General features: G+C 37.9%; 1 protein-coding gene across 1 annotated transcript in view; it reads left to right on the top strand.

Moving 5' to 3' along the window:
* Positions 1-23,991, top strand: part of FBN2 (fibrillin 2) — a 255,161-nt gene that overhangs the window by 7,523 nt on the left and 223,647 nt on the right. The window contains exons 4-5 of the mRNA XM_042934327.1: positions 2,003-2,098; positions 10,502-10,597. Of these exons, the coding sequence (XP_042790261.1) occupies positions 2,003-2,098; positions 10,502-10,597 (192 nt within the window). The remainder of the gene's footprint in view (positions 1-2,002; positions 2,099-10,501; positions 10,598-23,991) is intronic.

Below are 23,991 nucleotides of genomic sequence, written 5' to 3'. Positions count from 1 at the left end.
AGAGAATCTGTCTGACTCAGATATTGAAGATTCAAGATTTCTATGACATGTCATTGTCTTCTGGTGAAACTTCTGAGTAGAACTTTAGTTTCATTTTCTTTGAAAATAATCCGTCATTTTCTCAGCTTTTTAAAGCTCTCATTCACAGTTCATCCAGGCTTTCTCTCACCACCCTGATTAGCAGATTTCCTCCATTGCTTTCCGGAACCTCCCTTATCTGAACGCCTGGAAGATATTCTTGCCCATATCTTCATTGTCTTGTCTTAGTTTTCCCGCAAAAAACAAACAAACAAACCCAATCCTGGAGAAATTGTACAATTCAACTTTTTAATTCTCTGCCTGGGCAACAAAACATTCATAGGCCTACCCTCATTTTATGGTATATAATTCCAGAGGGCATCCATGAATTTCTGTGGCCTTGAGTAATAACTCTATTTTCATCAGGAAATATTTTCTCTTTTCCATTCCCCACCCTGCTCCACTTCCTAAGGCATTTAGCACCATTACTGACTCTCTTTATGAAATGCTCTTTTCCCTTCACTAGTGCAATATCAATGGCCACAGTGTTCCTTTATTATTATTATTATTATTATTATTATTATTATTATTATTTTAGTCTCCTGTCTGTGTCCTCTTCATTAGACTTCCTTTCAGAGTTCAGCATTGTCAACAGTCTGGTCTCCCTGGGTGAACTCATTTGCATATATGCCTTCAACTACTACCAATATGTTGCTAACTCATAGTGATGATCTCCAGAATATATCCTTCCATTGAGCCTCATATTTGCCTGTTCCATTTCCTATTCCACATCTCCGTGATGCTTAGTAAACTTCTGAAAGTTGGTAGCATGAAATTTGATTCATTGTTGCCCACAGTCTACTTCCATTTTCTCTTGCCTCAGCAAATGGCAGCTGCCATCCACCCAGTGCTTGAGCAACTGTTTCTCTTCGCTTTCTCCCTCTTTCTCTCATGTCATATCAGCTCTTTCAACAAGACCTGTGAGTTCTCTTGGGAAACATCTCAAATACATCTTCTCCTTTGCATCACCACTGAGAGCCTATGGTTTAGCGCTCCACATCTCTCAGAGGGACTACTGCAGTAACCTTCTGAGGGCTTCTCTGGCTTCTGCTCTTGCTCTCTTCAAATCTCTTCTGTGCAGAGCAGCTTGAGGAATCCTTTAAAAATACAGATTGCATCACTTTACTGTCTGATTTAAATCCTTTCAATGACTTCTGTTGCATTTGGGATATAATGCAAAACCTTCAATGGCGAAGGAGGCCTTGCATTATCTGGCTGGCCTCTGGATGCCTCTCCAGGATCTTCTCTTCTCAGCCTGACTCTTTATAATCATGTAACCCTTTCAGTTCTTCAAACAGAAGAACTTTACCATCTGAGAGTATTTCAATTTTCTGATTCCTCTCCCTGTGAGGTTCCTCGCTGGTACTTCTCATGCCTGGCTCATTCTCATTCTTTAGAACTCAGTTTCAGTGTTGCATCAGAATGGTTCTTGTCTCGCTTCTGTCTAGGTTCCTTTTTGACTCCAGGGTATTCCCTTTCATGACACAATTTCCTTTGGAGAACCTGTCACAACCTATGATGGCTTTGTGGCATTTGTTGACTTGTGTTTTGTCCGTCTATGGGAATGGTAGCTTCATGAGAGTGGGTAGTAAGTCTTTCATTACAGTGGGTCGCTGAGCACATAGGGCAGGCACTCAGCCCCTGCATTCCAAATGGATACACAAGTGCTTCCCACATTCTGGAAACTACACTACTAGTCATCATATATTGATTGACAGTGAAAGTGTAATATGTTTTAAAGGCATGGTGAGTAATGTAACACATATGCTCATGTGTGTACTTACACAAATAAAGATGTATTTGTGTCCTAATGCTTCTGTAGAATATATTTGCCATTGAATTGGGATTTAGTATACTTTTATAACTCACAGACACTGTAATTATAGTGATTGATAGTTTTATACTTTTTTGCTGTTCCTTGCAGTTCAGCAGTGCAATGTTAGATGCCTGAATGGAGGGACCTGTGCTGATGACCATTGCCAGTGCCAGAAGGGATATATTGGAACTTACTGTGGACAACGTAAGGAACATTGGCATAGACTTCATTTATTAGCAGTCATTTGATTCAGTGGGTATTTCATACTAAGCCATAATTTAAGGGGGTGTGAAGCCTATGATCATTAAAAAAATAATTTTATGTAGTAAGCCATCCTTTACACTTAAATTTCCAATTTGTATCATATGAGATTTGTTTCTCTTTAAAGTGTTTGTGTTTTAGAGGACTGATGTTGAGTACCACCCCTACTTTATCAGATTTGACATATATCACAAGTTAGTACTCACTTGCTTTTTTAAAAATCTAGCTCCATAAAAGATGAATACCAAACTAAAGAAATGGTAAAGATTGTTGTGATTTCTCTCTCTCTCTCTTTAGGATACCCCAGAATGAACCCTAGGAGAGCCAATCTTACAAACTGTCTTTTGCTCGTATATGTTTAATGATACAATACGGTAGTGCAGGGCTATGAAATGATTTTTTAAAAATGCAATGTCATTGTGAAAGAGGGAGCTTTAATCCAGTAAAGATCTTCTCTTCACTGTCTAGAGAATATTCTGCACTAATTAGATAACCTTTTAACAAAGATGTAGGTATTGTAGCTCTTGGATAATAACATATCCCTTGAAGTTTGTGTTTCCCAAATGGTGGGACTCTTACTAGAATCCCCATATTTTAAAGTATGGATGAGTAAAAGAACACAACGTCAAACATCATTGAATCATAAATAGTAACAAGGCCCCTTTTCATGTGGATTTCATCAGATGCAGAGTCTCGGTTTGCTGCTGATCTTTGAGACCTCCCTAAGAATTTTTCATCAGCATTTTACTATCTATCTATCTATCTATCTATCTATCATCTATCTATCTATTTAAGAGAGAGTGCACGCACAAGGAGGGAGAGGGGCAAAGGGAGAGAGAGAGAATCTTAAGCACAAGGCTCGATCTCAGAACCCTGGGATCATGACCTGAGCCCATATCAAGAGTTGGGCACTTAACTGACTGAGCCACTCATGCTCCCCTGTCATCAATCCTTTTAATATAGAAAAACGAAACGGTAGAAGTGCAAGAGTATCTACCTTGCTTAAGCTAATCTTATTTTACTTTTGTTAGAGCTTTAAAAGATTTAAAAAGTTGTTTTCAGTATGTATGAAGCATAAAATTTACTATTTTATCCATTTTCTCAAAAGTTTATTTATTTGTTTTTGAGGGGAGGTGGGGTTGCAGAGAGAAAGAATTCCAAGCAGGCTCCCTGCTGTCCCAAGTACAGAGCCCGACATAGGGCTCGATCTCATGAACCTTAAGATCATAACCTGAGCCAAAATGAAGACACTTAACCAACTGAGCCACCCAGGCGCCCCTGTTTTAACTATTTTTAAGTGAACAGTTGAGTAGGATTGAGTACATTCACAACTGTTTTGTAATTATCACCACCATCCATCTTCAGAACTTTGTTTTTGAGGTACACAAGTAAAACTGTACTCATTAAACACTGACCCCCCCCCCCCATTTCTCCCTCACCCTGTCTCCTGGCAACCACCATTGTGCTTTCTGTATATGTACATTTGACTGACTCTCGATACCTCAAGTAAGTGGAATCACACGGTACTTGTCCTTTTGTAATGAGCTTATTTTGCTTAGCATAACATGTTCAAGTTTCCTCCATGTTAGAACATGGGTTAGAATTTCCTTCATCTTTAAGGCTGGTGAACATTCCACTGTATGTATCGACCATCTTTTGTTTTTGTCTATTCGTCCGTGAATGGACACTTGAGGTTCTGCTGTCTTTTGGCCGTTGTGACTATAGATGCACAAACATCCCCTTGAGTCCCTGCTCTCCGTTCTTTTGAGTGCATACCTAGAAATAGAATTCGTGGCTCCTATGCTGATTCTCTTTTTGATTGGAAGAGCTGCCTTACTGTTTTTGTTAGTGGCTGCACTGTTTTACATTCCCACCAGCAGCGTACAAGGATTCTGATTTCTCCACCTTCTCACCAACACTTCGGCTTTTTGTTTGCGTGTGTGTGTGAGTGAGATAGCTATCCTACTGGGTGTGAAGTGGTATCTTCTTGTGATTGTTGTTATTTTTAGGTCTGCCTTCCATTTAGGGTAATACAGCTTTCCATTTACAAATGCTATGAAGTTTTCTTTTAAAATAATTTAATATAAGTAGGTGAATCAACTTGAAGAAAAATACTTTGTTCAGGTCAGGAGTCGGCCATCATTTTCGGTAAAGGCCAGATAATATTTTAAACTTTGTGGTCTTTCTCACAACTACTTAGCTCTTCTGTTACGGTGCAAGAATGACCATAAACCATATGTAAATGAAAGAATTTGGCTGTGTTTCAGCAAAATTTTATTTTTGGACACAGAAATTTGAATTTTATACCATTTCCATGTGTCACAAAAATATACTGTTCTTTTGATTCTTCAACCATAGAAAAATATTAAAACCTTTCTTGACTCACGGGCAGTACAAAAACAGGTTGTGGGCCAGATCTGACCTGTGGGCTGTAGTTTACAGATCCCTTTTGTAGGTGGCTTTCAGGTATGGCTACAGATGTTAAGATAATCTGAGATTGACAAGTTTGGGAAGTGGAGCATTAAGGAATTTGAGAGAATACGCTGCACTGAGGCCACTTTCCTTGCGGGAATAAGAGATGCCAGTTTAACAACTTTTTTGGGCCAGGTTTGGCCAGGCAGAAGCAGGAAATAGCTGGACAACAGTGGAACAGAAATCGTAGCAAAGTTTCTTTTTTCATGGATGATTTTTTTTCCTATATTTTCTTCATACATTTAAGTAGTTTCGAAATTTTATACAATGGACCCCAGTTTATAACCACTAAAAAAACCTTTTATGAACATAATATTATAAGGAGGCCGATTTATACCTTTTTTATACCTATACAGAAATGTTAGGAGATCTGATTGTATTCCTGTTTTATAGAGTTGAGTAGTAAGGGAAGAGACACAATTATCCTTTAAACTCAGCCTTTTGGTCTATAGGGGAGAATGATGATTACTTTACAATTATAGGGGGGAAGAGCCTGCCTCTACTGTTCTTTCAGAGTATTTACTCAGATCTATTATGAAACTAGCTGCTTTCAGCCTGAATTCAGCTGATACATCTGTCTGGGGTATATGTGTGTGTGTGTATGTATTTTCCTGAAGGTTCTGCAGAAAGAGTGTGTTAGTGTGTCCCTTCCCTGTTCTTCACAGAAATGGAAAGTAAAGGGATGGAAAATAGTTTCTCTTCCTACAGGAGGCACTTTTATGTTCTTCTGTCTCTGTGCCAAATCCTACCAATGTCCCCACATTTTTCATTTAGGGGAAAGGGAAAAGCACTGGGTCAGAAGAGCAGCATATATGAGGGGCGCCTTGGTGGCTCAGTCGGTTGAGTGTCTGACTGGCTCAGGTCATGATCTCACAGTTCGTGAGTTCGAGCCCTGCATCGGGCTCTGTGCTGACAGCTTGGAGCCTGGAGCCTGCTTTGGATTCTGTGTCTCCTTGTCTCTCTGCCCCTCCCCCACTCACGCTCTGTCTCTCTCTCAAGAAATAAATACTAAAAAAAATTAAAAAAAATAAAAACATTAAAAAATTTAAAAAAAGAGCAGCATATATGAAAATTTGTTCTCTGAATATCTCCTGAGACAAAACTATCCTTGCACAGTACTTAGGCTTCATAGGACATATGATGCAGGCAAATCATGGAACCAGAAAAATCCATTCACAGCAAGTAAGAAGGTGGCAAGGTGTGACATCAGCTCAAAACATGGTGTAAGGAAGCCACTTCCTGAGTTGTCTGACAGAGAGAGAGAATTACAGTACTGAGAGTAAGGAAGCAGGTGTAAAAACTCTCAGCCTGTGAATCCAGAAAAGTCCTGGAAATATGTTTGCTAAAATAAAGATTATAAAAACATGTAAACTGCTTAGCTGCCTTCCCAGAAATGTGGACAGTCTTCCTTAGAAAGCACTCATTCATTTCATTCAGCAGTGTTTATTGAGTCACTCCTGGGAGCTCCATGCTGTGCAAGGTGTTGGGAGTAGATCCGTGAGCAAAAGGTCCCATTTTAGGTCAGTGGGAAAAGGGTTCCAGGCAGAAGGAGAAGCAGATTCACAGGACATTTGGTGCAAACAGACTTTGCGTATTTTGGAGACCATGAAAGAAGACCCATGTGGCTAAAGAGAGGAGAGGAGGTAAGGGTAGGAGGTGAGTTCTGAGATGGTGGTAGAGGGCCTTATACCCCAAGGAAAGAAATTTGGAGTCATTGAGGCAGTTTGAGCAGTGGAATGATATGATCTGATTAACTTAGAAGCATCATTCTGGCTATTGTGTTGGAACTGGGTTGTAGAAAGAGTGAGAGAGAAAATGAAAGGCCAGTTAGCAGACAGGGTAGTGGTGCCCATGCTCGGTGCTGGTGTAATTGAGGATGTGATAAGTGCTTGCCTTGAGCTTGTGTTTGGAGGTAGAATCTGTGGAAGGAGGGCTGGGCATGCGGTGGGGGGGCGGGGGGGCGGGGTGGCGGTGCGGTGGTTGGTGGTGGTGGAGAAAAACAAAAAGCAAAGACCTCTGATGACAACTGGAGGTTTGGGTGGAGCTCCAGAATGTGAATGGTAGTGTCATTTTCTGAAATGGGAAATAGCCAGGGAGTGGGTTAGGTGGGGCTGCAAATATGGAATAGCAAGGATTTTGTTTTGCATTTGATAGTTTAAGGAGTCCCTTCCACCTCCAATTGGAAAGATGTTTGAGCTAAGATCTTAGGAGAGAGCTTAAGGAAATATGAACTTGGGAGCACAAGACTGAATTTTTATATAGATAATAGGTTAATTATAGGCCGTGATAAAGATCCCTAGGAAGTTGCTGTGGATAGTATGTAGCATGTATTTTTCTCCACTGCCTTTTGCTGTATATCCCACAGCAGGTGTAAGCATTGTTTTTCTTCCTGGGTGGTCAGCATTCTTTCCATGGCGGAAATTTAGGCATATTCACGTTTCTTTCCAACTCCAGTTGAAGTGTAAATTTGCATTTCCATTATATTTTGTCACAAGAAAAACTACTTTATAAAATAACTTTCAGGGCACCTGGCTGGCTCAGTTAGAAGGTCATGCACCTCTTGATCTCGGGGTCATGAGTTTGAGCCCCATGTTGGGTGTGGAGATGACTTAAATAAATAAAAGTTAAAAAAATAATTTTTATCATAGCTCATTCTTAAGAAAAATAACTTCTTTTGTTTATTTTTGTGTTCCACTTTTACATGCATTGCCTGCTTCTCTTATGTTGCTGTTGTTCCTCAGTGTAAACTTTGGATTCTGTAGAGCGTGTCTTATTTTTCATAAAATACCCTGTAGAGTAACAGAGAAGGAGAATTAAAGTTTGTAGAACACCTTCAATGTGCAGCTACTGTGCACTTTGTTTTATACACTGTTTTATTTAATCTGCGGGGCCCTCTAAGCTAGGGACAATTAACTCACTTTTTCAGCAGAATCAGAAAGATGATTTGATTAGGGTGTGCTCATCTGTTCACTGTGGCATTCTGCCTTCCAAAATAGTGGAAAAAAGACTGCAAAACTTTCATGTATTTCAAAAAAAACTTTTTTGTATCTGCGGTACATCAACTTCTACATTAGATAATGGGGATACAAAGGCAAGCAAACTGGTCTGTGTTGTGGAAGGAGCTAACTCTCACGCAAAAACTGGAAATGTCAGCCAGTAGCTGTACAAGTGGGTCTCATCCTCTTTGTTCATGGGAACCCTTTACATTTAAGAAAAAAAAAGTTATTGAGGATCTCGAAGATCTTTTGTTTAAGTAGGTTACATCCGCGGATATTTTTGCCCTGTTAAAAATTAAAATAGAGAAATTTGTAAAAAATTATTTAAAGTATTTACAATAACAAACCATATTGTATGGTGACCTGCATTTTCTAGGAACAATAAATATGTTTTCCCCACTGAGAAACACAAACAAAACACACACACACACACACACACACACACAGAGAGAGAGAGAGAGAGAGAGAGAGAGAGAGAGAATGAGAAGAGAGACATTATGAGTATAGCCTAAACAGGTTACACTAGGTTTCATCTGTAGTGGACGAGTTCTTTCCAGGACAAAGTCCAGGATTATCTAGCCGCCGCCTTCTACCTGGGATTTGGAAGTGTGTTTTTGGAAAACCCTGAGAGAAGCTCTTCCTTCACTTAACACAGGGATAAATCCTGAGTGTCTACCATGAATGTTTTCTCCCCAGTCACCTTAAAGCCTAGCGGCTTTAAGCATGTGTCTCATGAGGGAACATGTCAGGAAAAGTGGTTTCCATTTTCGTTTCTTCCAGCTTGCTGATGTTTCAGGCAGTTTTCTCACACCGTAATTCATTACATTAGGCAAGGGTCACCTCTTTGCAGTGTATCTTTGTAGCAGTGCAGATCTTCAAACACTGGCAGTTGTTTCTGTGGAGTTACACACTATTGAGCGTTCTAGGATAGGTTTTTGTTTTCTTCCACATTCCTGTCCATCCCCATCTTTCTCATACTTCTCATGACCTTTATTTCCTTTATCCTTCGTATTTCTTCACCTAATTGATTGCCTAGCCCATATTTCCAGACAGTAATGAGTAGGAAGTGCTATGGAGAACTCAGCTTGGGACAAGGGAAGAAGCCGAAAGGTGTAGTTCTTACACAGGCCTAATTGTGCAGATGGACGTAGACTACTTCCTGCCTTTGAGCAAAGCCTGCTGTAGACAAAGAATCTGAAAGCTATTAGCACAGTGGTGCTTTAAGATGAAGACATCTTTTGTTTCAGAGTATGTTTTGGTTTTGTACTGAGCAGAACAGAAGCCACTTGGAGTAGTGTGGATGAAAATAGGTTAACCAGCTGAACGTTCCCGGTAAGGAAATAGCAACGTTATTGCATATTTAGATGTCAGTTTATTTATTGATAAATAATAATGTGTATTTGGATTTTTTTGGATATGTACTTCATTTGAAGGGCACATAGATGTGCTTTGCCCCCTCACTTTGCTTTAATGTCTTAAGTTCTGTTTTTTGAGCATGAGTCATAGAACGCAGTCCTTTTCATCTATGAGGACATTGTTGATATTCAACAAAGTGGGTGGGTTAACCGACAAGCTCTTAGTATTTTTTCTTGGAGAAGGCATGATTCTTAGATTCAGCTGCTGTCAGGAGAATTAGTAGGAATACTTGTTTTTCAGGGAATCTGCAGAATGGTTTCCTTTTTGTGGTCCTGGCTGCTGAGGGTGGTGCAGTGGGGGAGGGGCGTGGCTCAGGGTCAGTTCTGGCTCCTTGGGGCCCACAGAGCCTGAATTGAATCCTGGTTTCCCTGGTCCCAAGTGGAAAGGAGTGAAAGAGTGCAGGCTGCCTGTGTGTGTCATAAAAATTTTGGACCGTGGGTTAATTTTTTAATAAAAATATTTATTATATTGACACAGAGAGGTTTTCCCTTCTTAGCTTTTATATCCTCTACGTGCTGTCTACAGATTCCAGATTCATTATTTCTTTTGGTGTTTCATTCCTGAATTGATGGTATTTCCCTCTCACTTTTCATGTTACATTTGCCCTTTTCTTATTGACCACCCCCACCCTGTCTTTTTAGGAGGGGCTTTTTTTCTTTTCTGATTTTTCCTTCTCTGTGTTGCCATATCCTCTTTATTTTTCCATGTCACATACCTCCCCCTTTTTTCTCTCTCTTTCTGCTACCTGTTGTCTGCCCCCTTTTTCCTGCATTTCCCCATATTTTAATCACCTCCTTACATGTGAAGTTCGATTATGGGGCTAATAGAGCTAAAATAGACGATTATATAGTCTTATTCTGATAGTATGAACATTTGAACCAGCTAATTTTTGTGATTCTGATTAATAAAAACAAAAAAACTTTTACCGAACCTGTGCCTAACAGTGTGACTTAAATTGATTGTGTAGGCTTTTGTCTCAATATACATCATATATATTTACTTAAATGGGTGATGTGAGCTGTAGCTTGTTTGAGAGGTGAGATCCATTATAGGTTTAATCTCCACCAAATATTGTACAGATGACCCTTGAACAACATGGATCTTGGGTGGGGGATGTCAACCCCCCCTGCAGTTGAAAATCTAAGTATGTAACTTTTGAATTCCCAGAAACCTAACTGCTAATAGTTAATGGGAAGCCTTACTGATCACGTAAATATTCGATTAGCACATATTTTGTATGTTACATGTATTATATGCTATATTCTTAAAGTATGCTGTAGGAAAGAAAATGTTATTAAGGAAATCCCAAGGAAGAGAAAATACATTTACAGTCCTGTACCGTATTTATCGAAAAATCTCTGCATCGGAGTGGACCAGTGCAGTTCAGACCTGTGCTCTTCAGAGGTCAACTGTACTTGGAGATTTACTGTTTAATGAGCTTCTTGCTGTGTTTTGTGTGCAGCCGTCTGTGAAAATGGATGTCAGAATGGTGGACGCTGCATTGGACCCAACCGCTGTGCTTGTGTTTATGGATTCACTGGTCCGCAGTGTGAAAGAGGTAAGAAAAGAGAAGTGATAACCTCCCTTTGGAGGAACCTCTTTTGCTGTAACAACATGTAATTTTTTGTTATCCAATGAGAATTTTTCTAAGGAAATAATACTTTTATTTGTCATTGACTATGTCTAGAACTTGAGATGTAAGATTATGAGACGTAACTAACAACAGGTGAAGAATGTCAGTTTTCTCCATCAGAGTGACCTCCCTTTGGGAGGCCAGTGGAAGTTCTGTTGGGCAGGAGAAAAGGAGTGGAGGAATGACTGGTCAGTAGGCATCCAGCATTGTCTGCTTTATCATGTGAACGGTCAGACAAGCCCATGTGAAACCAGTTTACCATAATACGAATAGCACTTAAACTCATGACCTATTGACTGCTGAAAATCTCCAGGGCTGATGCGCTAAATGAACTATTAAATGGCGTCTTGGTAGCAAATGGGTGCGAGTGGCATGTCAAAGATGTTTAATCTTCTAAAATGTGATAAATAACTAACACTGAACTATATGAGTAAAAATATGCTTAAACTGAAAGCAGTATTACATAATCACTCATAATGACATACATCCTCTGTTTCCCCAGGCATTGTCATAGCATCTCAACTTGTAGAGCACTTTCTTTGTTGCAGAATGCTAGAGTATCTGAAGCTATGTCATTGAAGTATTACAGAAAAATAGTGGTTGACCATTTATGTATAGAGAGAGACTTTAAACTGCAAAGAAACCTTATATTTAAAAATGCATACTCATTACCCTGACGAAAACTGTATCATAGTATTTGGATTAAATCTTGAGAAGAAACTGAGAAACGAATCCTACAGCGAAGTTTGAAAAGTAAGATATATGCAGCCATTTAGCATACACTGGTATGTGTGTATATATTGCCATATTTATATTATTCCTGAAGTAATTGAGATTTCTTGGGACTGAAATACATTCCACAAATAACAGAGTTTATAGATATACTTAGGATAAATTTAAATGTCTTTCCCATATGCTTTTATTTTGGGAAAAAGAATTAATTGTGAAATGTTAGCATAAAAAGGTAAGTTGTTGAGAATGGAATGATACAAATTTCCTACATAATGTTAAGTTTATTTAAATACTATAGCATGGATAATAGTTCAATTTAAACTTTCAAACATAATTATAATTGGTGGAATGATGTTCATTTTTCTGGAAGTCATGCAACTTTGGCAGTTCTTTCATCCTAAGCAGATTTCAAGTTCAGTTCCTAATTGGCGAAGGAATTGGGCAGTTTCAAGTCAGAGGCTTCCAGGCATTACATCATTATTCTCAACAGTTATTCATTCATTAGATTTGTTAGTCCTTACTAAATTTATGGGAATCCAATGAAGACTTACATATATTTCACATGTACAGTAGCATGTTTTCAGAAGAAATTACAAAATTAATTAGTTAATGAATGGACCTAAAGGATACTTTTTAAAACATGAATTTGTTTCTTAAAAAAATTTTTTAACGTTTATTTTTGAGAGAGACAGAGAGAGAGAGAGAGGACGTGCGTGTGTGCATGCAAGCGGGGGAGGGGCAGAGAGAGGGAGACACAGGATCTGAAGAAGGCTTCAGGCTCCGAGCTGTCAGCTCAGAACCCGACACAGGGCTCGAACCCACAAATTGTGAGATCATGACCTGAACCGAAGTCAGATGCTCAACTGACTGAGCCACCCAGGTGCCCCCAACTTTTTTCCTTCTTTTAATTTTTTTTAATGTTTAAACACATGGGTTTGTTTCTTAAAAATGTTTTTAGTTACTACCCTTTGGGTGAAATTCTAAAACTTCGTTCCTTTAAAAAAAAAAAAACTTAGCAATTTCCATTCTTGTATTGCAAATATGAATTTACGTGCTTTTAGAAGATATTTTCTGGAATATTTAAGTGCGTAATAGCTAATCTCACTAAAAGTAGAGTTCATGATTTTTCTTAGGAAGCATTGTCTACACAAATACAAAAGGAATAATTTATTTATGTTGAGCTTAGTGAATAGGGGCAAGTGCCCTGTTAATATTTGTAGTTTGTATTGTCTTTTTCAATCACGGAGTTTCAAAATATATGTTCTTTGTTCTCTTAAAAGGAAAAAAAAGACTTTTATAAAATGAGGGATCTTTTTCCTCCTTAATGTAGGATACATATAATTTTCCTTCAAATTGACATCTGGGAATCAGTTGTATGATAAAACACGGCTGCTTTTCCAGCTATCTGGGCTTCTGGCAGACTGGTTTCTGGACTGGAGACAGAGACTGAGTGGTAACTGAGTGGCTGGCATGATTATGGCATTTAACTTGTGGTGGGTTAGTGGAACCTCTTTGGAGTTCTTTTCTCCCTCTTGCTGATATGGACAATGATCTTTCTTATATTTAGCATTAAAGAGTTCTTAGGGCCACTGCTGATTGTAGAAGGCAGACAACCCAGCTGTGTCCAAGGCACATGAAGGGACTCCATTCTTTTTGGCTTGTCTCTTCAAACAGATGGCATTTGAAAAAAGATAAATATTGCACTTTATATATACCTGAGAATACACAAAAATGGAATTAGCATCATATATCAAGACCTGGTGCTTTTTTTCCCCCTAACATTTATAATGTACCTTCTTATTTATCAGTAGAAACTTGAAGGGGGGCAGGCAGGCAAGAAATGAACTTACCTAAGGGATTTCTGGACAAGATATGGTGATTACTTGATTACAAATGCAGCCAGCCCAAAGTCCCTATTTCACCTTCTTTGACTTAAATGATTGCTGACATCTTGGATTTTCCTTAAGGCTTATAAAAGGAACATCTGTTAGAAGTATATTATAGACTCTTCTAAATTATCCATAAATTACTACAACACACTTTTTTGTCACGTAAACATGACTTTCTTTAAAAAGTAGATACATTTGGTGAAACTTCAAATATTCTTATATTTAGTGACATTTCCTCTAAAATGTACACTTTTCAGTAAATCCTCCTTCAAAAAGGAGGATTGGGGATTTACTTTTTAATATATTGACTTTTTTTTTTTTCAACGTTTTTTATTTATTTTTGGGACAGAGAGAGACAGAGCATGAACGGGGGAGGGGCAGAGAGAGAGGGAGACACAGAATCAGAAGCAGGCTCCAGGCTCCGAGCCATCAGCCCAGAGCCTGACGCGGGGCTCGAACTCACGGACCGCGAGATCGTGACCTGGCTGAAGTCGGACGCTTAACCGACTGCGCCACCCAGGCGCCCCTATATTGACGTTTTTTAAGAAAAATTCCACTTGTGAATCTGAAACTCCTTTTTAGAAAGGTGAGATCAAGTTGCAAATGTTAAAGTTTATAAAATGTAAACTTTGAAGCCTTTGTGCAAAGTGAAATATGGATGGATTTCACTTTAGGATAACTTTCATAAAATCATCCAGTTGTAGGACCTAATACATGATCTCAGTATCTGAAAGCATGTAGAGGAGTCACTTGCCCTCTGCTTGAATACCCCTGCTCACAGGGCTCTCACTCACTCACCCTGTTGTGAGGCAGGATTTCATTGTTGGAACCCTGGTTATTCACCCTTTGTATGATTATGGTCCTGCCTAAACTGAACATTTAGCATACAGATAGCCCATCCCTTATTGTCTAATTCAGTGGGAATATGGTCATGGTGACTTCTCTAGAAAGAGGCAGCCACCATCTTTAAGTTGCATAATGAAACTTGAAATCTAATTATAAGCTATTGAGTTATTCTATGTATTTTTGTTCATCCACCCACATTTTGGGTAGTGAAGTAACTGGGGCAGCTATACAGCCTACTCAGACCATGTCTCCCAAGAATAAGAACAGAGGCAGGCAAAGCTAGGGTTTTCGTGAGTTGTCGGAGTTGGGTAGACCAGACCTAAGTTTGTTCAGAAATAAATGATGCATGTATGAATCAACATTAATAAATTGGAATTTATAATAAAGTATGTGCAGTAGGTTGGTTCAGCCCATGAAGTAACAGCAAATTAATGTGACCAGGAATATAAGGAAGCGTGGTGTGAGAAGAATCTGGCATATTATGCGAAATTCTATACACAGTGGATTTGATACTTCCAAGAAAAGTATAAGCGATAGTTTTTAGAAAACATTCCTTCCATTGTAATTTTGTTATATAAAAGAAATACACATTTATTACAAAGCAATTTAGAAAATAAACAAAAATATGCAAGTATTTATAATTCCTCCAGTCAGAATGAATCATTTTATAACATTTTGGAGGATATGCTTTGAATCTTTTTTTCTACTACACATATAATGTTTACGAAACATGGGATCTTTCCATTCTTACTGGAATCCACTGTTCTGTAACATGAAATCTACTTGTATCCTGCTACTCATTGCTGTTATGAAATACGTTACTTTGTAGACCTATATAGTTTCCCTGCATATCATATCAATGAGGGCTGCTCATTACATTCTGTACAATCATGCCATGTTTGTAATGTTACTTTCTTGATGTCACAGATGAGGGAACTTTGCCCAGGTCAAACTTAGAGTAGCAGTGAGGAGTATAAGGACAGGAGAATATCACACAATCTAATTTAAGACCTTAAACTCAATTCCTGTGATAGAGCGGACTGCCTTCTATTTCTCGATTAGCTGACATTTAGGGTCACTTCCAGGTTTTCCTTTTTTTTGTTGGCTTGTTTGTATTTTAGCAATTACGTGATAAGAATCTATGCAGGTAAATATATGCCCCGGATTTTATTCTTAGGATTTAGCATACAAATGCAACTGCTGAGTTGTTGAGTATGTGAAAATGTAAAACTTTTGATATGTTCTGTTTATTTCCCTCTAAAAAGGCTTTTTTAAATGACTTACTCCTTTGATTCTGTGTTTAGAAAGTCTTTCAGTACTCCCAAATCTTATAAATATCTATAGTTTTTTCCCTAGAGCTGTTGAGATTTTATTTCTTTATACTTTTTTAACCATAAGTGAGAATATATAGGAGGGTAATTTTTATTTTTAAATAAAGTATATTTATAAACATTTATTTATCGTGTATCTTTTGAGTGCTTATTGGTAGGATAAGTAGTTGGAACTCAAGCTACAAAGAAAAATTATATAACTCTTCTGTTAGAAGCAAACTATTTAAAGGACAGTGGTGATCATCTACTTAAACATTAAAACGTGATGCACTATGTAAATACCATAATAGGAGTAGGAACAACTTTATGTGAGAAGTCAGAAATTCTTCCTGATTAAGACAGAATTAGAAAAGCCTTCCTTCAATTAATCTGAGTGCAAAAAATACTACTCATTATAGTGAGAGAAGTAGTTTTGGACTAATTCTTGTAATGATATTACAAGATACAGAATGATTGACTTTTTGCTAAATAACATTATTTAAACTTCATACTTAATTACCAATTACCACAATCACTGAGCTGAACTTGTTTTATAGAAATAAGATGTCTGCCTTTCTCTGCCCTCTAAAGATTTAGTGAGAATGAAATTAGAAGGAACAGAGAATGTTCCCAACCACGGATGTCCAACTCACATGCGCCCACACGCACGCGTGCACACACACACACACACACACACACACACACACACATTTCTGCACTCGTGAGGCTGTTCAGAACATTTTATAACCTTGCACTCTCTAAGCTAAACTTAGCCTTAAATGGGCATCAGAGAAATACCAAAAGATCTGTGGGAACTTTACTTTTTGGCACTAGCTCAGATGACATCCTTATCTTGAATGCCATTAAGAACAGAAGGGAAAGAAAATGAGAGCAAAAAAGCAGACAGTGCAAAGCAAAAAAGAAGGAAGGGAAGAAAGAGAATGGGTGAGAGAAAAGGAAGGTGTAATGTTCATACTAGGAGTGGAGACGCTTGGTTCTAGAAAGGAAGGGTATGCATCTGAGAGATAATCATTGACTGATCTGATATGGGAGAAGCTGGGGTTCCCACTTCTCAGTCTTTGCTTTAAATCTTGCTGTTCAGATATGTGAGGTAAGATCAAATGTGTTGGCAGCCTGTTAGATGGCTTTATTTATGAAACTCCTTTGAATTAATGCAGTGAGTGTTTTCATTCATCCAGCTCTAAGTGCCCTTATTTATACATTTCTTTGTTTTTGGTTTATCTACCTAGAGACAGGGAAACCGCAATAGAAAATTTAAATCATTAACATGTTTTATATTTGTGTAACTCCGTAAATATTTTCCTCTTTTCCTATCTCAACATGAAGTTGGAAGACATTAGGGACTAACTGGTGTGGAACCTCAGCAGAGCTACTGCTCATACACACACACACACACACACACACACACACACACACGTGCACACACATACGCATGAATTAAATATAATGAAATGTTACATAGGATTCATTCAAAAGTAATAATAAAATATGCATGTGCACTCTGTATATTTGACCCTTGAACAACATAGGTATGCACTCTGCAGGTACAATTATATGTGGATTTGTTTCAGCAAATACAGTCTAGTACTGTAAATATATTTTCTCTTCCTTACGATTTTCTCAATAACATTTTCTTTCCTCTTACTTAATTGTAAAAATATAGTGTGTAATATACATTACATACAAAATATGTGTTAATCAATTGCTTGTGTTACCAATAAGGCTTTTGGTCAAATAATAGGCTGCAGATGGTTAAGTTTGGGGAATCAAAAGTTATATGTGAATTTTCAACTGTACTGGGGTTAGTGCCCCTAACTTCTGTGTTGTTCAAGGATCAAGTGTATGTCAAAAAATCCCAGACATTATAAATTCCTAAATAACATCTGTATCCAGGGGTTTCAGATAAAGGACTGTGGACCTGCAATTATTTCATGAAATTGTTGGAAGGATGAAAAGAAATAATGTGTTAGGCTCCTGATATGTAAGAGGCAGAGTGACTAGCATGTGGTAGACAGCCACTAAGTGATATTTGTTTTAAGAAAACAGGATGTAGTCAGAATCAGAACTGAATATTAAGGCCCGTAGGACCTTGGAAATGTGATTGCCCTCCCTCATCCTTGTTTCTGCATATAAAATACGGGCCTATCATGTCCTTCTTATTTTTGTGACTTAAATGACACAATATAACATTTGGCATCCAATAAATGATAATCATTGATGCTAATCTCTTTCAATTGTACTGCCCAGTTATAAAAAAAAAGTAGATATGGTGGCTGACTGTTGAAAATGGAATAGTCAAAAATGAAATTTTGAATGGGGAGTAGAGGATTTTATCAGTTGCTTAAGTCGTACAAATAAAGTTTCATGCAGTTCTTACTGAGAATAAACGCTGTATTTTAAGAGAGGCTCACCTTCCTGGTATGAGAATTAAATGAGAGACAAAGTACCTAGCCAGGGTGTGGTACAGTAAGTGCACATTGAATGATCAGCTAGCATTGTGGAAAATAAAAACGAGATATGATATGCTCTCTTAGGCAAAATTGTCTTGGGTGAGAGAGATAATTCCCAGTTGCTGGGACTGTATCAGATCAAGGTGTATCAGTTGTGAATAATCTAAGCTTCATTGCTTTACCTTTTGTGGGGTTCTTTGGCATCATACACAAAAATAAACTGAAAGATATTGTGTTTCATTATCATTACCTTACATATTATATATTTGAACTTTTAGATCCTACTTATCTTGCTTTGACATACTTGTGCTCTAAATACCAGCATTGTTATCAGTAGTTACTCAGTATTTCACTGGTCTCTTTGGTCTTAGTCCCCTGCTTCCTGGTGCACAAGGTCTATTTGTGAGCATTTCACAGTGGAACTGATATATATGTAAGGTCTGTTTTGCTCAGCATACTTGTAATCACCAGTCTTGCATATTGTTCAATCTCACAGAAAGAGTTTGGGGAGGGTCTTCCCACAGTCCAGAGAATAGTCCCTCTGTGAAGCTTTCCTTGGCCACCATCCATCCCCTGCCTCAGTTTACTTTTTAGGCAAAATTGAGCCTGCTGTCCTTTTATCTACCTGTCATGTATTCCATTCCTGTAGAATAGTTTTCTTCATCATGGTGTTGACTGCTGGCCTGTGTGTCAGTGAACCTGTGAGGAGCAGAGCTTTTTATCTGAAGCTGCCTTTGTGTTCCTTCTTCTCCACACAGTGCACAGTGCAAGGCATACTAGTTATGGGACTGCACAAACATTGGGCTTCCAAGTAGAAGAAATAGGATGAAACAAACTACAGACGTGGTAGAGGGTCTTGGATGCTCGTGCAGTCTTATTTATTATAGAGACTTTAAGACACAGTGAATGAAACGGAAGAGTAGAAGGTGAGACTGGGCCACTAGACTTGGACCTTAATATACAAAGTCTGGAATGCCAAGTCGAGAGGCTGCCCTCTGGTCAGCGGGCACTGTGGAGAGGGATTGCGAAGGACTATTGTACTTGAAAGTAATTCTCTAAGAGAGGTTACTCTGGAGTAGCAAACAAAAAGGAGTGGAGGGTGGAGAAACTGAGACAGAGACACCATTCAGAACTCATTGCATGTCAACTAGATAATAGCAATGGGTATATTATGTTTGTGTGTTTTCACTGAGATTATGATTTATGTGTGTATAAAATTAGATAGCTAGTATTAATTTGGAAAGGAAAATTATGTAATATTGGGGAAAATGATAGTTATTGGACATTTACTATGATAAATGCTTGAGAGGAATTAATACAATTCAGAGATACCATTTTTTTAGCATGACATTAACAGATAAGGAAACTGAGGAAGAAAGAGGCAAGGCACTTTGCCCAAATTCACCAGATACTAAAGGGAGAAAGTACGGTTTGAACGCAAGTGATACAACCTCAAAACTCATGAACTTAACGAAAACTTTAAGTGAAATACAACATTGCCGAAGTCAATATATATTCCCACTCTGTAGAACTGTAGTGTGTCAGTGAATGATAAAAAGGTACATGGCGCCAATCTGACGAAAGAGATGGCTTGCTATTTTTGTATTCTTCTGTCATCTGGCCTAGGGAAATGTATTTGGTATGTAAATTTCATATTATACCTCTGAATTCATATACCCAGAGATTATTTATGTGTGTGATTTTCTAAAATAGTTATTCAAGACTCATCATGCTTAAAACTAAATTGAGACTTCTGTTTCCAGCCAAGAGGGACTAGCAGGAACCTGATTAAGCCTCCTTCCTGAAAAGAACTAAAAAACAGAATAAAATATATTAAACAATGGTTTTCAAGATACTGAACATCAGATAACAAAATATGAGTAGTCCCCAAAAGAAGAACTTTGTTAGGTTTCCACAGGTTGCTATTTCAGGGAGGTTGTTTTGTTTTTTGTTTTGTTTAGTTTTGGTATAGCCAGACAGACTTCTTAAATTGAGATGGGATTGAGCTTCTGGGAAGACCAAGATGGCTAGGGTTCCCAGGGCTAGAGAGAGGAGGGGAGAATGCTGTATATAGAACTCAGAAGATACTCTGGATATCTTCAGCGGGCCTCTCTCAGATTTTCATTAGAATACTGGTCAGCATATGCATATGAGGAATGTGCAGGAGGCTAGAGAAGGGAGTCACCCAAAACAATTAGAAAGAATGATACTGAGAGCGCACACAACCCCATAAATACTTCCTTTCCCTCAAACCAGAATGGAGGACCACAGACTCTGTGAGACAATGGTTAGAGTACTTAGAACAGTTCCTTCTTCAGTAGTGGGGAATAATCAGCTACAGACTAAATGCCCTAGTCCTGCTGGATAAATTATAAAATCAACATCCAGGAGGTTCAAACATCCAAGAGCAAAGTTCAACAATATTTATAAGACTACAAAACTACTAAGCACTCAGTACGGTAAAATTCACATCTAATCAAATATTCTTCTTCAAACATTTTCTGTAAATAAGCAGTAGAGTATGGTCATAATGAGAAGTAATATCAATTTGACAAAATCCATCCGGAACCTACATGGATGTTAGAATTTGCAGACTAGGAAATTAAAACGGCTATTATCAGGATTTTCCAGACATGCATCAAGCTAGAGGGAAGATTCAAATGTGAGAGATGTGAAATCCAAATTGAATCTCTAGAGATGAAACATATTCTGGATGGAATTAATGGCAGGTTAGACATTGTAGATGTAAAGCTTAGTGAACGTGAAGATGTAGCAATAGAAATTACTTAAAATGAAACACAGGGGAAAAAATGTTAAAAAAATATAAGAGCGCATCAATGAGCTTTGTTAACAACTTCCACTGAACACATATACACATAATTGGAGTTATCACAGGAGTGGTGGTAGAAAAAACATACTTGAAAAAATGTGCAGAAATTTTCCAAGTTTGATGAATTCTGTAAAGTGACAGAAGATCGATGAATCCCAAACAAAGAAACAATGAGAAAACTATCTCAAGGGACAACATAATGGAATTGCTGCTAACTACATAAACAGAGAAAATTGTATAAGCAGCTGGAGAGAAAAAAGACTTTTTTTTTTGGTACAAAGTTAAAAAAGATAAGGGTCACAAAAAATTTCTTCTCAGGAACAGTGCAAGTGAAAAGACACTGGAACAGCATACTTAAAGTACTTCAACTAAAAAAAAAAGTCTTTCTAGAGTTCTCTATCCAGGAAAATATCTTTCAAAAACATGTAAAATAAAGCTTTTTAAAAAATGTTTATTTTTTAGACAGAGCACGTGCGCCTGTGTGAATGAATGCATGAGTGAGTGGGGAAGGAGCAGAGAGAGAGGGAGACCCATAATCTGAAGTAGGCTCCAGGCTCTGAGCTGTTAGTAGAGTCCTTCCTACACAGAGCTTGTACCCACGGGCCATGAGATGATAAGCTGAGCAGATTTGGGATGCTCAACTGACTGAGCCACCCAGGCGCCCCAAGCTTTTTTTAAACAAATAAAAGATGAATTCACCACCAGTAGACCTGCACTTCAAGAAATGTTAAAGGCGGTCCTTCAGGTAGAAGAAAAGAATCCATATAGGATTCTAAGAAGCAATTGGGTACTTAAACAGAAATAATTACAATTTTCTGTAGAGTTTATAGCCGATGTGGTAGTGAAATATATTAAAACAGCAGTACGGAGGCTGGGAGGTTCTTACACTGTCAAGTAGCATAATGTTACTTGAAGACAGATTTTGGCAAATTAAAGATGTGTACTCTTAAGCCCTAAAGCAACCACCAAAAAATACAGAGTTGTAACTAGTAAGTCAATAAAAGATGATGAAATGGAACAAAAATATTCAAAGCAGCGAAATAAGATAAGGCAAATAAATGGACAATTAGAACACAATTGGAAAGTGATAGAGTTAAACCTGACCCTATCAGTAATTGTTTAAATGTGAATGGTCTCAACATCCATTGAAAAGGCAGAGATTGTTATCATAAGAAAACTTATTATGTATTGCCTGTAAGAAATCTATTTTAAATAGGAGATGCTAATAGATTAAAAGCAAAAGGATTAAAAAAGAAATATCTAGCTAATACTAGTCAAAAGAAAGCTGGAGTGGCCTCCTATCAAAGTAGATTCCAGAGCAAAGAACATCTGGCATGAAGGTCATTTCGTAATAAGTAGGAAATCACTAAAGGGGATATAACAATTCTGAATGTTCACACACTTCATAACATGGCTTCAAAATACATGAATTAAAAGCTGGTGAAACTGCAAAGAGGAATAGACTAAACCACAGTTATGGCTGGAGATTTCAGCACCTCTCAATAATTGAGAGAAGCAGCTAAAGTTAATAAAGATATAGAAGACTTGAATATCACTGTCAACATACGCGATGAGTTTAATGTTTATGGAATACTCTGTTGTACAATAGCAGAGAATGTACATTCTTTTCAAGTGCATGTGGAACATGCAGCAAGATAGGTCATATTCTGAGTCATAAACCAGGTTTCAATAAATTACATGATGTGTGTTCTCATTCCAAAATGGAATTAAATCAGAATTCAATAACAGATTTCTGCAAAGTACTTTCAGTAATTGTGTAATTCATTTCTAACACCTATGGATCAAAGAAGAAATCAAAAGGGAAAATAGAAAGCATTTTGACTTGAATGAAAATAGAAACACAATATATCAAAATTTGTGGAATGCCTGTAACAGTAGTTAGTGGGAAATTTATAGCCGTAAGAACTACATTAAGAAAAGAAAGGTTTCAAATAAGTGAACTCAGCTTCTTCATTAAAAAGTTAGAAGCAGAAGAGCTAATTAAACCAAAAGTAAGAAGAAGAAAAAGAAATAATAAAGCCAAAGTGAAAATAAATAAAATACCAAACAAGAAAATTAAGAAAATCACTGAAATTAAAAGCTAGCTCATTAAAAAGATCAACAACATATTGATAAGACTGTATCCACAATGAGAGAAAAGCAAAGACAGAAATGATCAGTATCAGGAATGTGAGAGGTGATATCACTACAGATTTCATTGATATTAAGTGGGTAAAGGAGACAATATCATGAAAAACTTTAAGCCAATAAAAACAAAGTGGACAATTTCTTTTTTTTTTAAATTTTTTTTAACGTTTTATTTATTTTTGAGGCAGTGAGAGACAGAGCATGAACAGGGGAGGGTCAGAGAGAGGGAGACACAGAATCCGAAACAGGCTCCAGGCTCTGAGCTGTCAGCACAGAGCCCGACGCAGGGCTCGAACTCACGGACCAAGAGATCATGACCTGAGCCGAAGTCGGCTGCTTAACCAATTGAGCCACCCAAGTGCCCCCAGAGTGGACAATTTCTTTTTTTTTTTTTTTTTTTTTTTTTTTTTTAAATTTTTTTTCAACGTTTTTTATTTATTTTTGGGACAGAGAGAGACAGAGCATGAACGGGGGAGGGGCAGAGAGAGAGGGAGACACAGAATCTGAAACAGGCTCCAGGCTCCGAGCCATCAGCCCAGAGCCTGACGCGGGGCTCGAACTCACGGACCGCGAGATCGTGACCTGGCTGAAGTCGGACGCTTAACCGACTGCGCCACCCAGGCGCCCCTAGAGTGGACAATTTCTTAAAGGACAAATCAGTAAAGCTCACTCAAAAAGAAAGAAATAACACGAATATCCCTATATTGATTAAAGGCATTGAATCTGTAAAAGCCTTCTCATAAAGAAAATTCCTGACCTAGGTGGCTTCATTGGTGAATTCTACCAAACATTTAAGGAGGGAATAATGCCAATTGTATGCAGGCTTTTCTAGAAAACTGAACAGGAGTTAAAGCTTCCCACCTCATTCTGTGAGGTTGAATTACCTTGATACCCAAACCAGAAAAAGACATTTCAGGAAAAGAATATAACATACAAATATTTATCATGTTGTAAAGTTTCTCAGAATTTTAGCGATGTGTATCAACAAATACCTTGGAGGGTAATATAACAAATTGGGATTTATCCCAGGATATTAAAAAATAATCAGTGTAACTCACCATATGAACAGTTTTTTAAAATCCTATGGTAATCT

This window comes from Panthera leo, chromosome A1 (assembly GCF_018350215.1).
Source record: "Panthera leo isolate Ple1 chromosome A1, P.leo_Ple1_pat1.1, whole genome shotgun sequence".
NCBI classification, from domain to species: Eukaryota; Metazoa; Chordata; class Mammalia; order Carnivora; family Felidae; genus Panthera; species Panthera leo.
The sequence above is the reverse complement of the archived record's forward strand: the minus strand, read 5'-3'. Positions and strand labels throughout refer to the sequence as shown.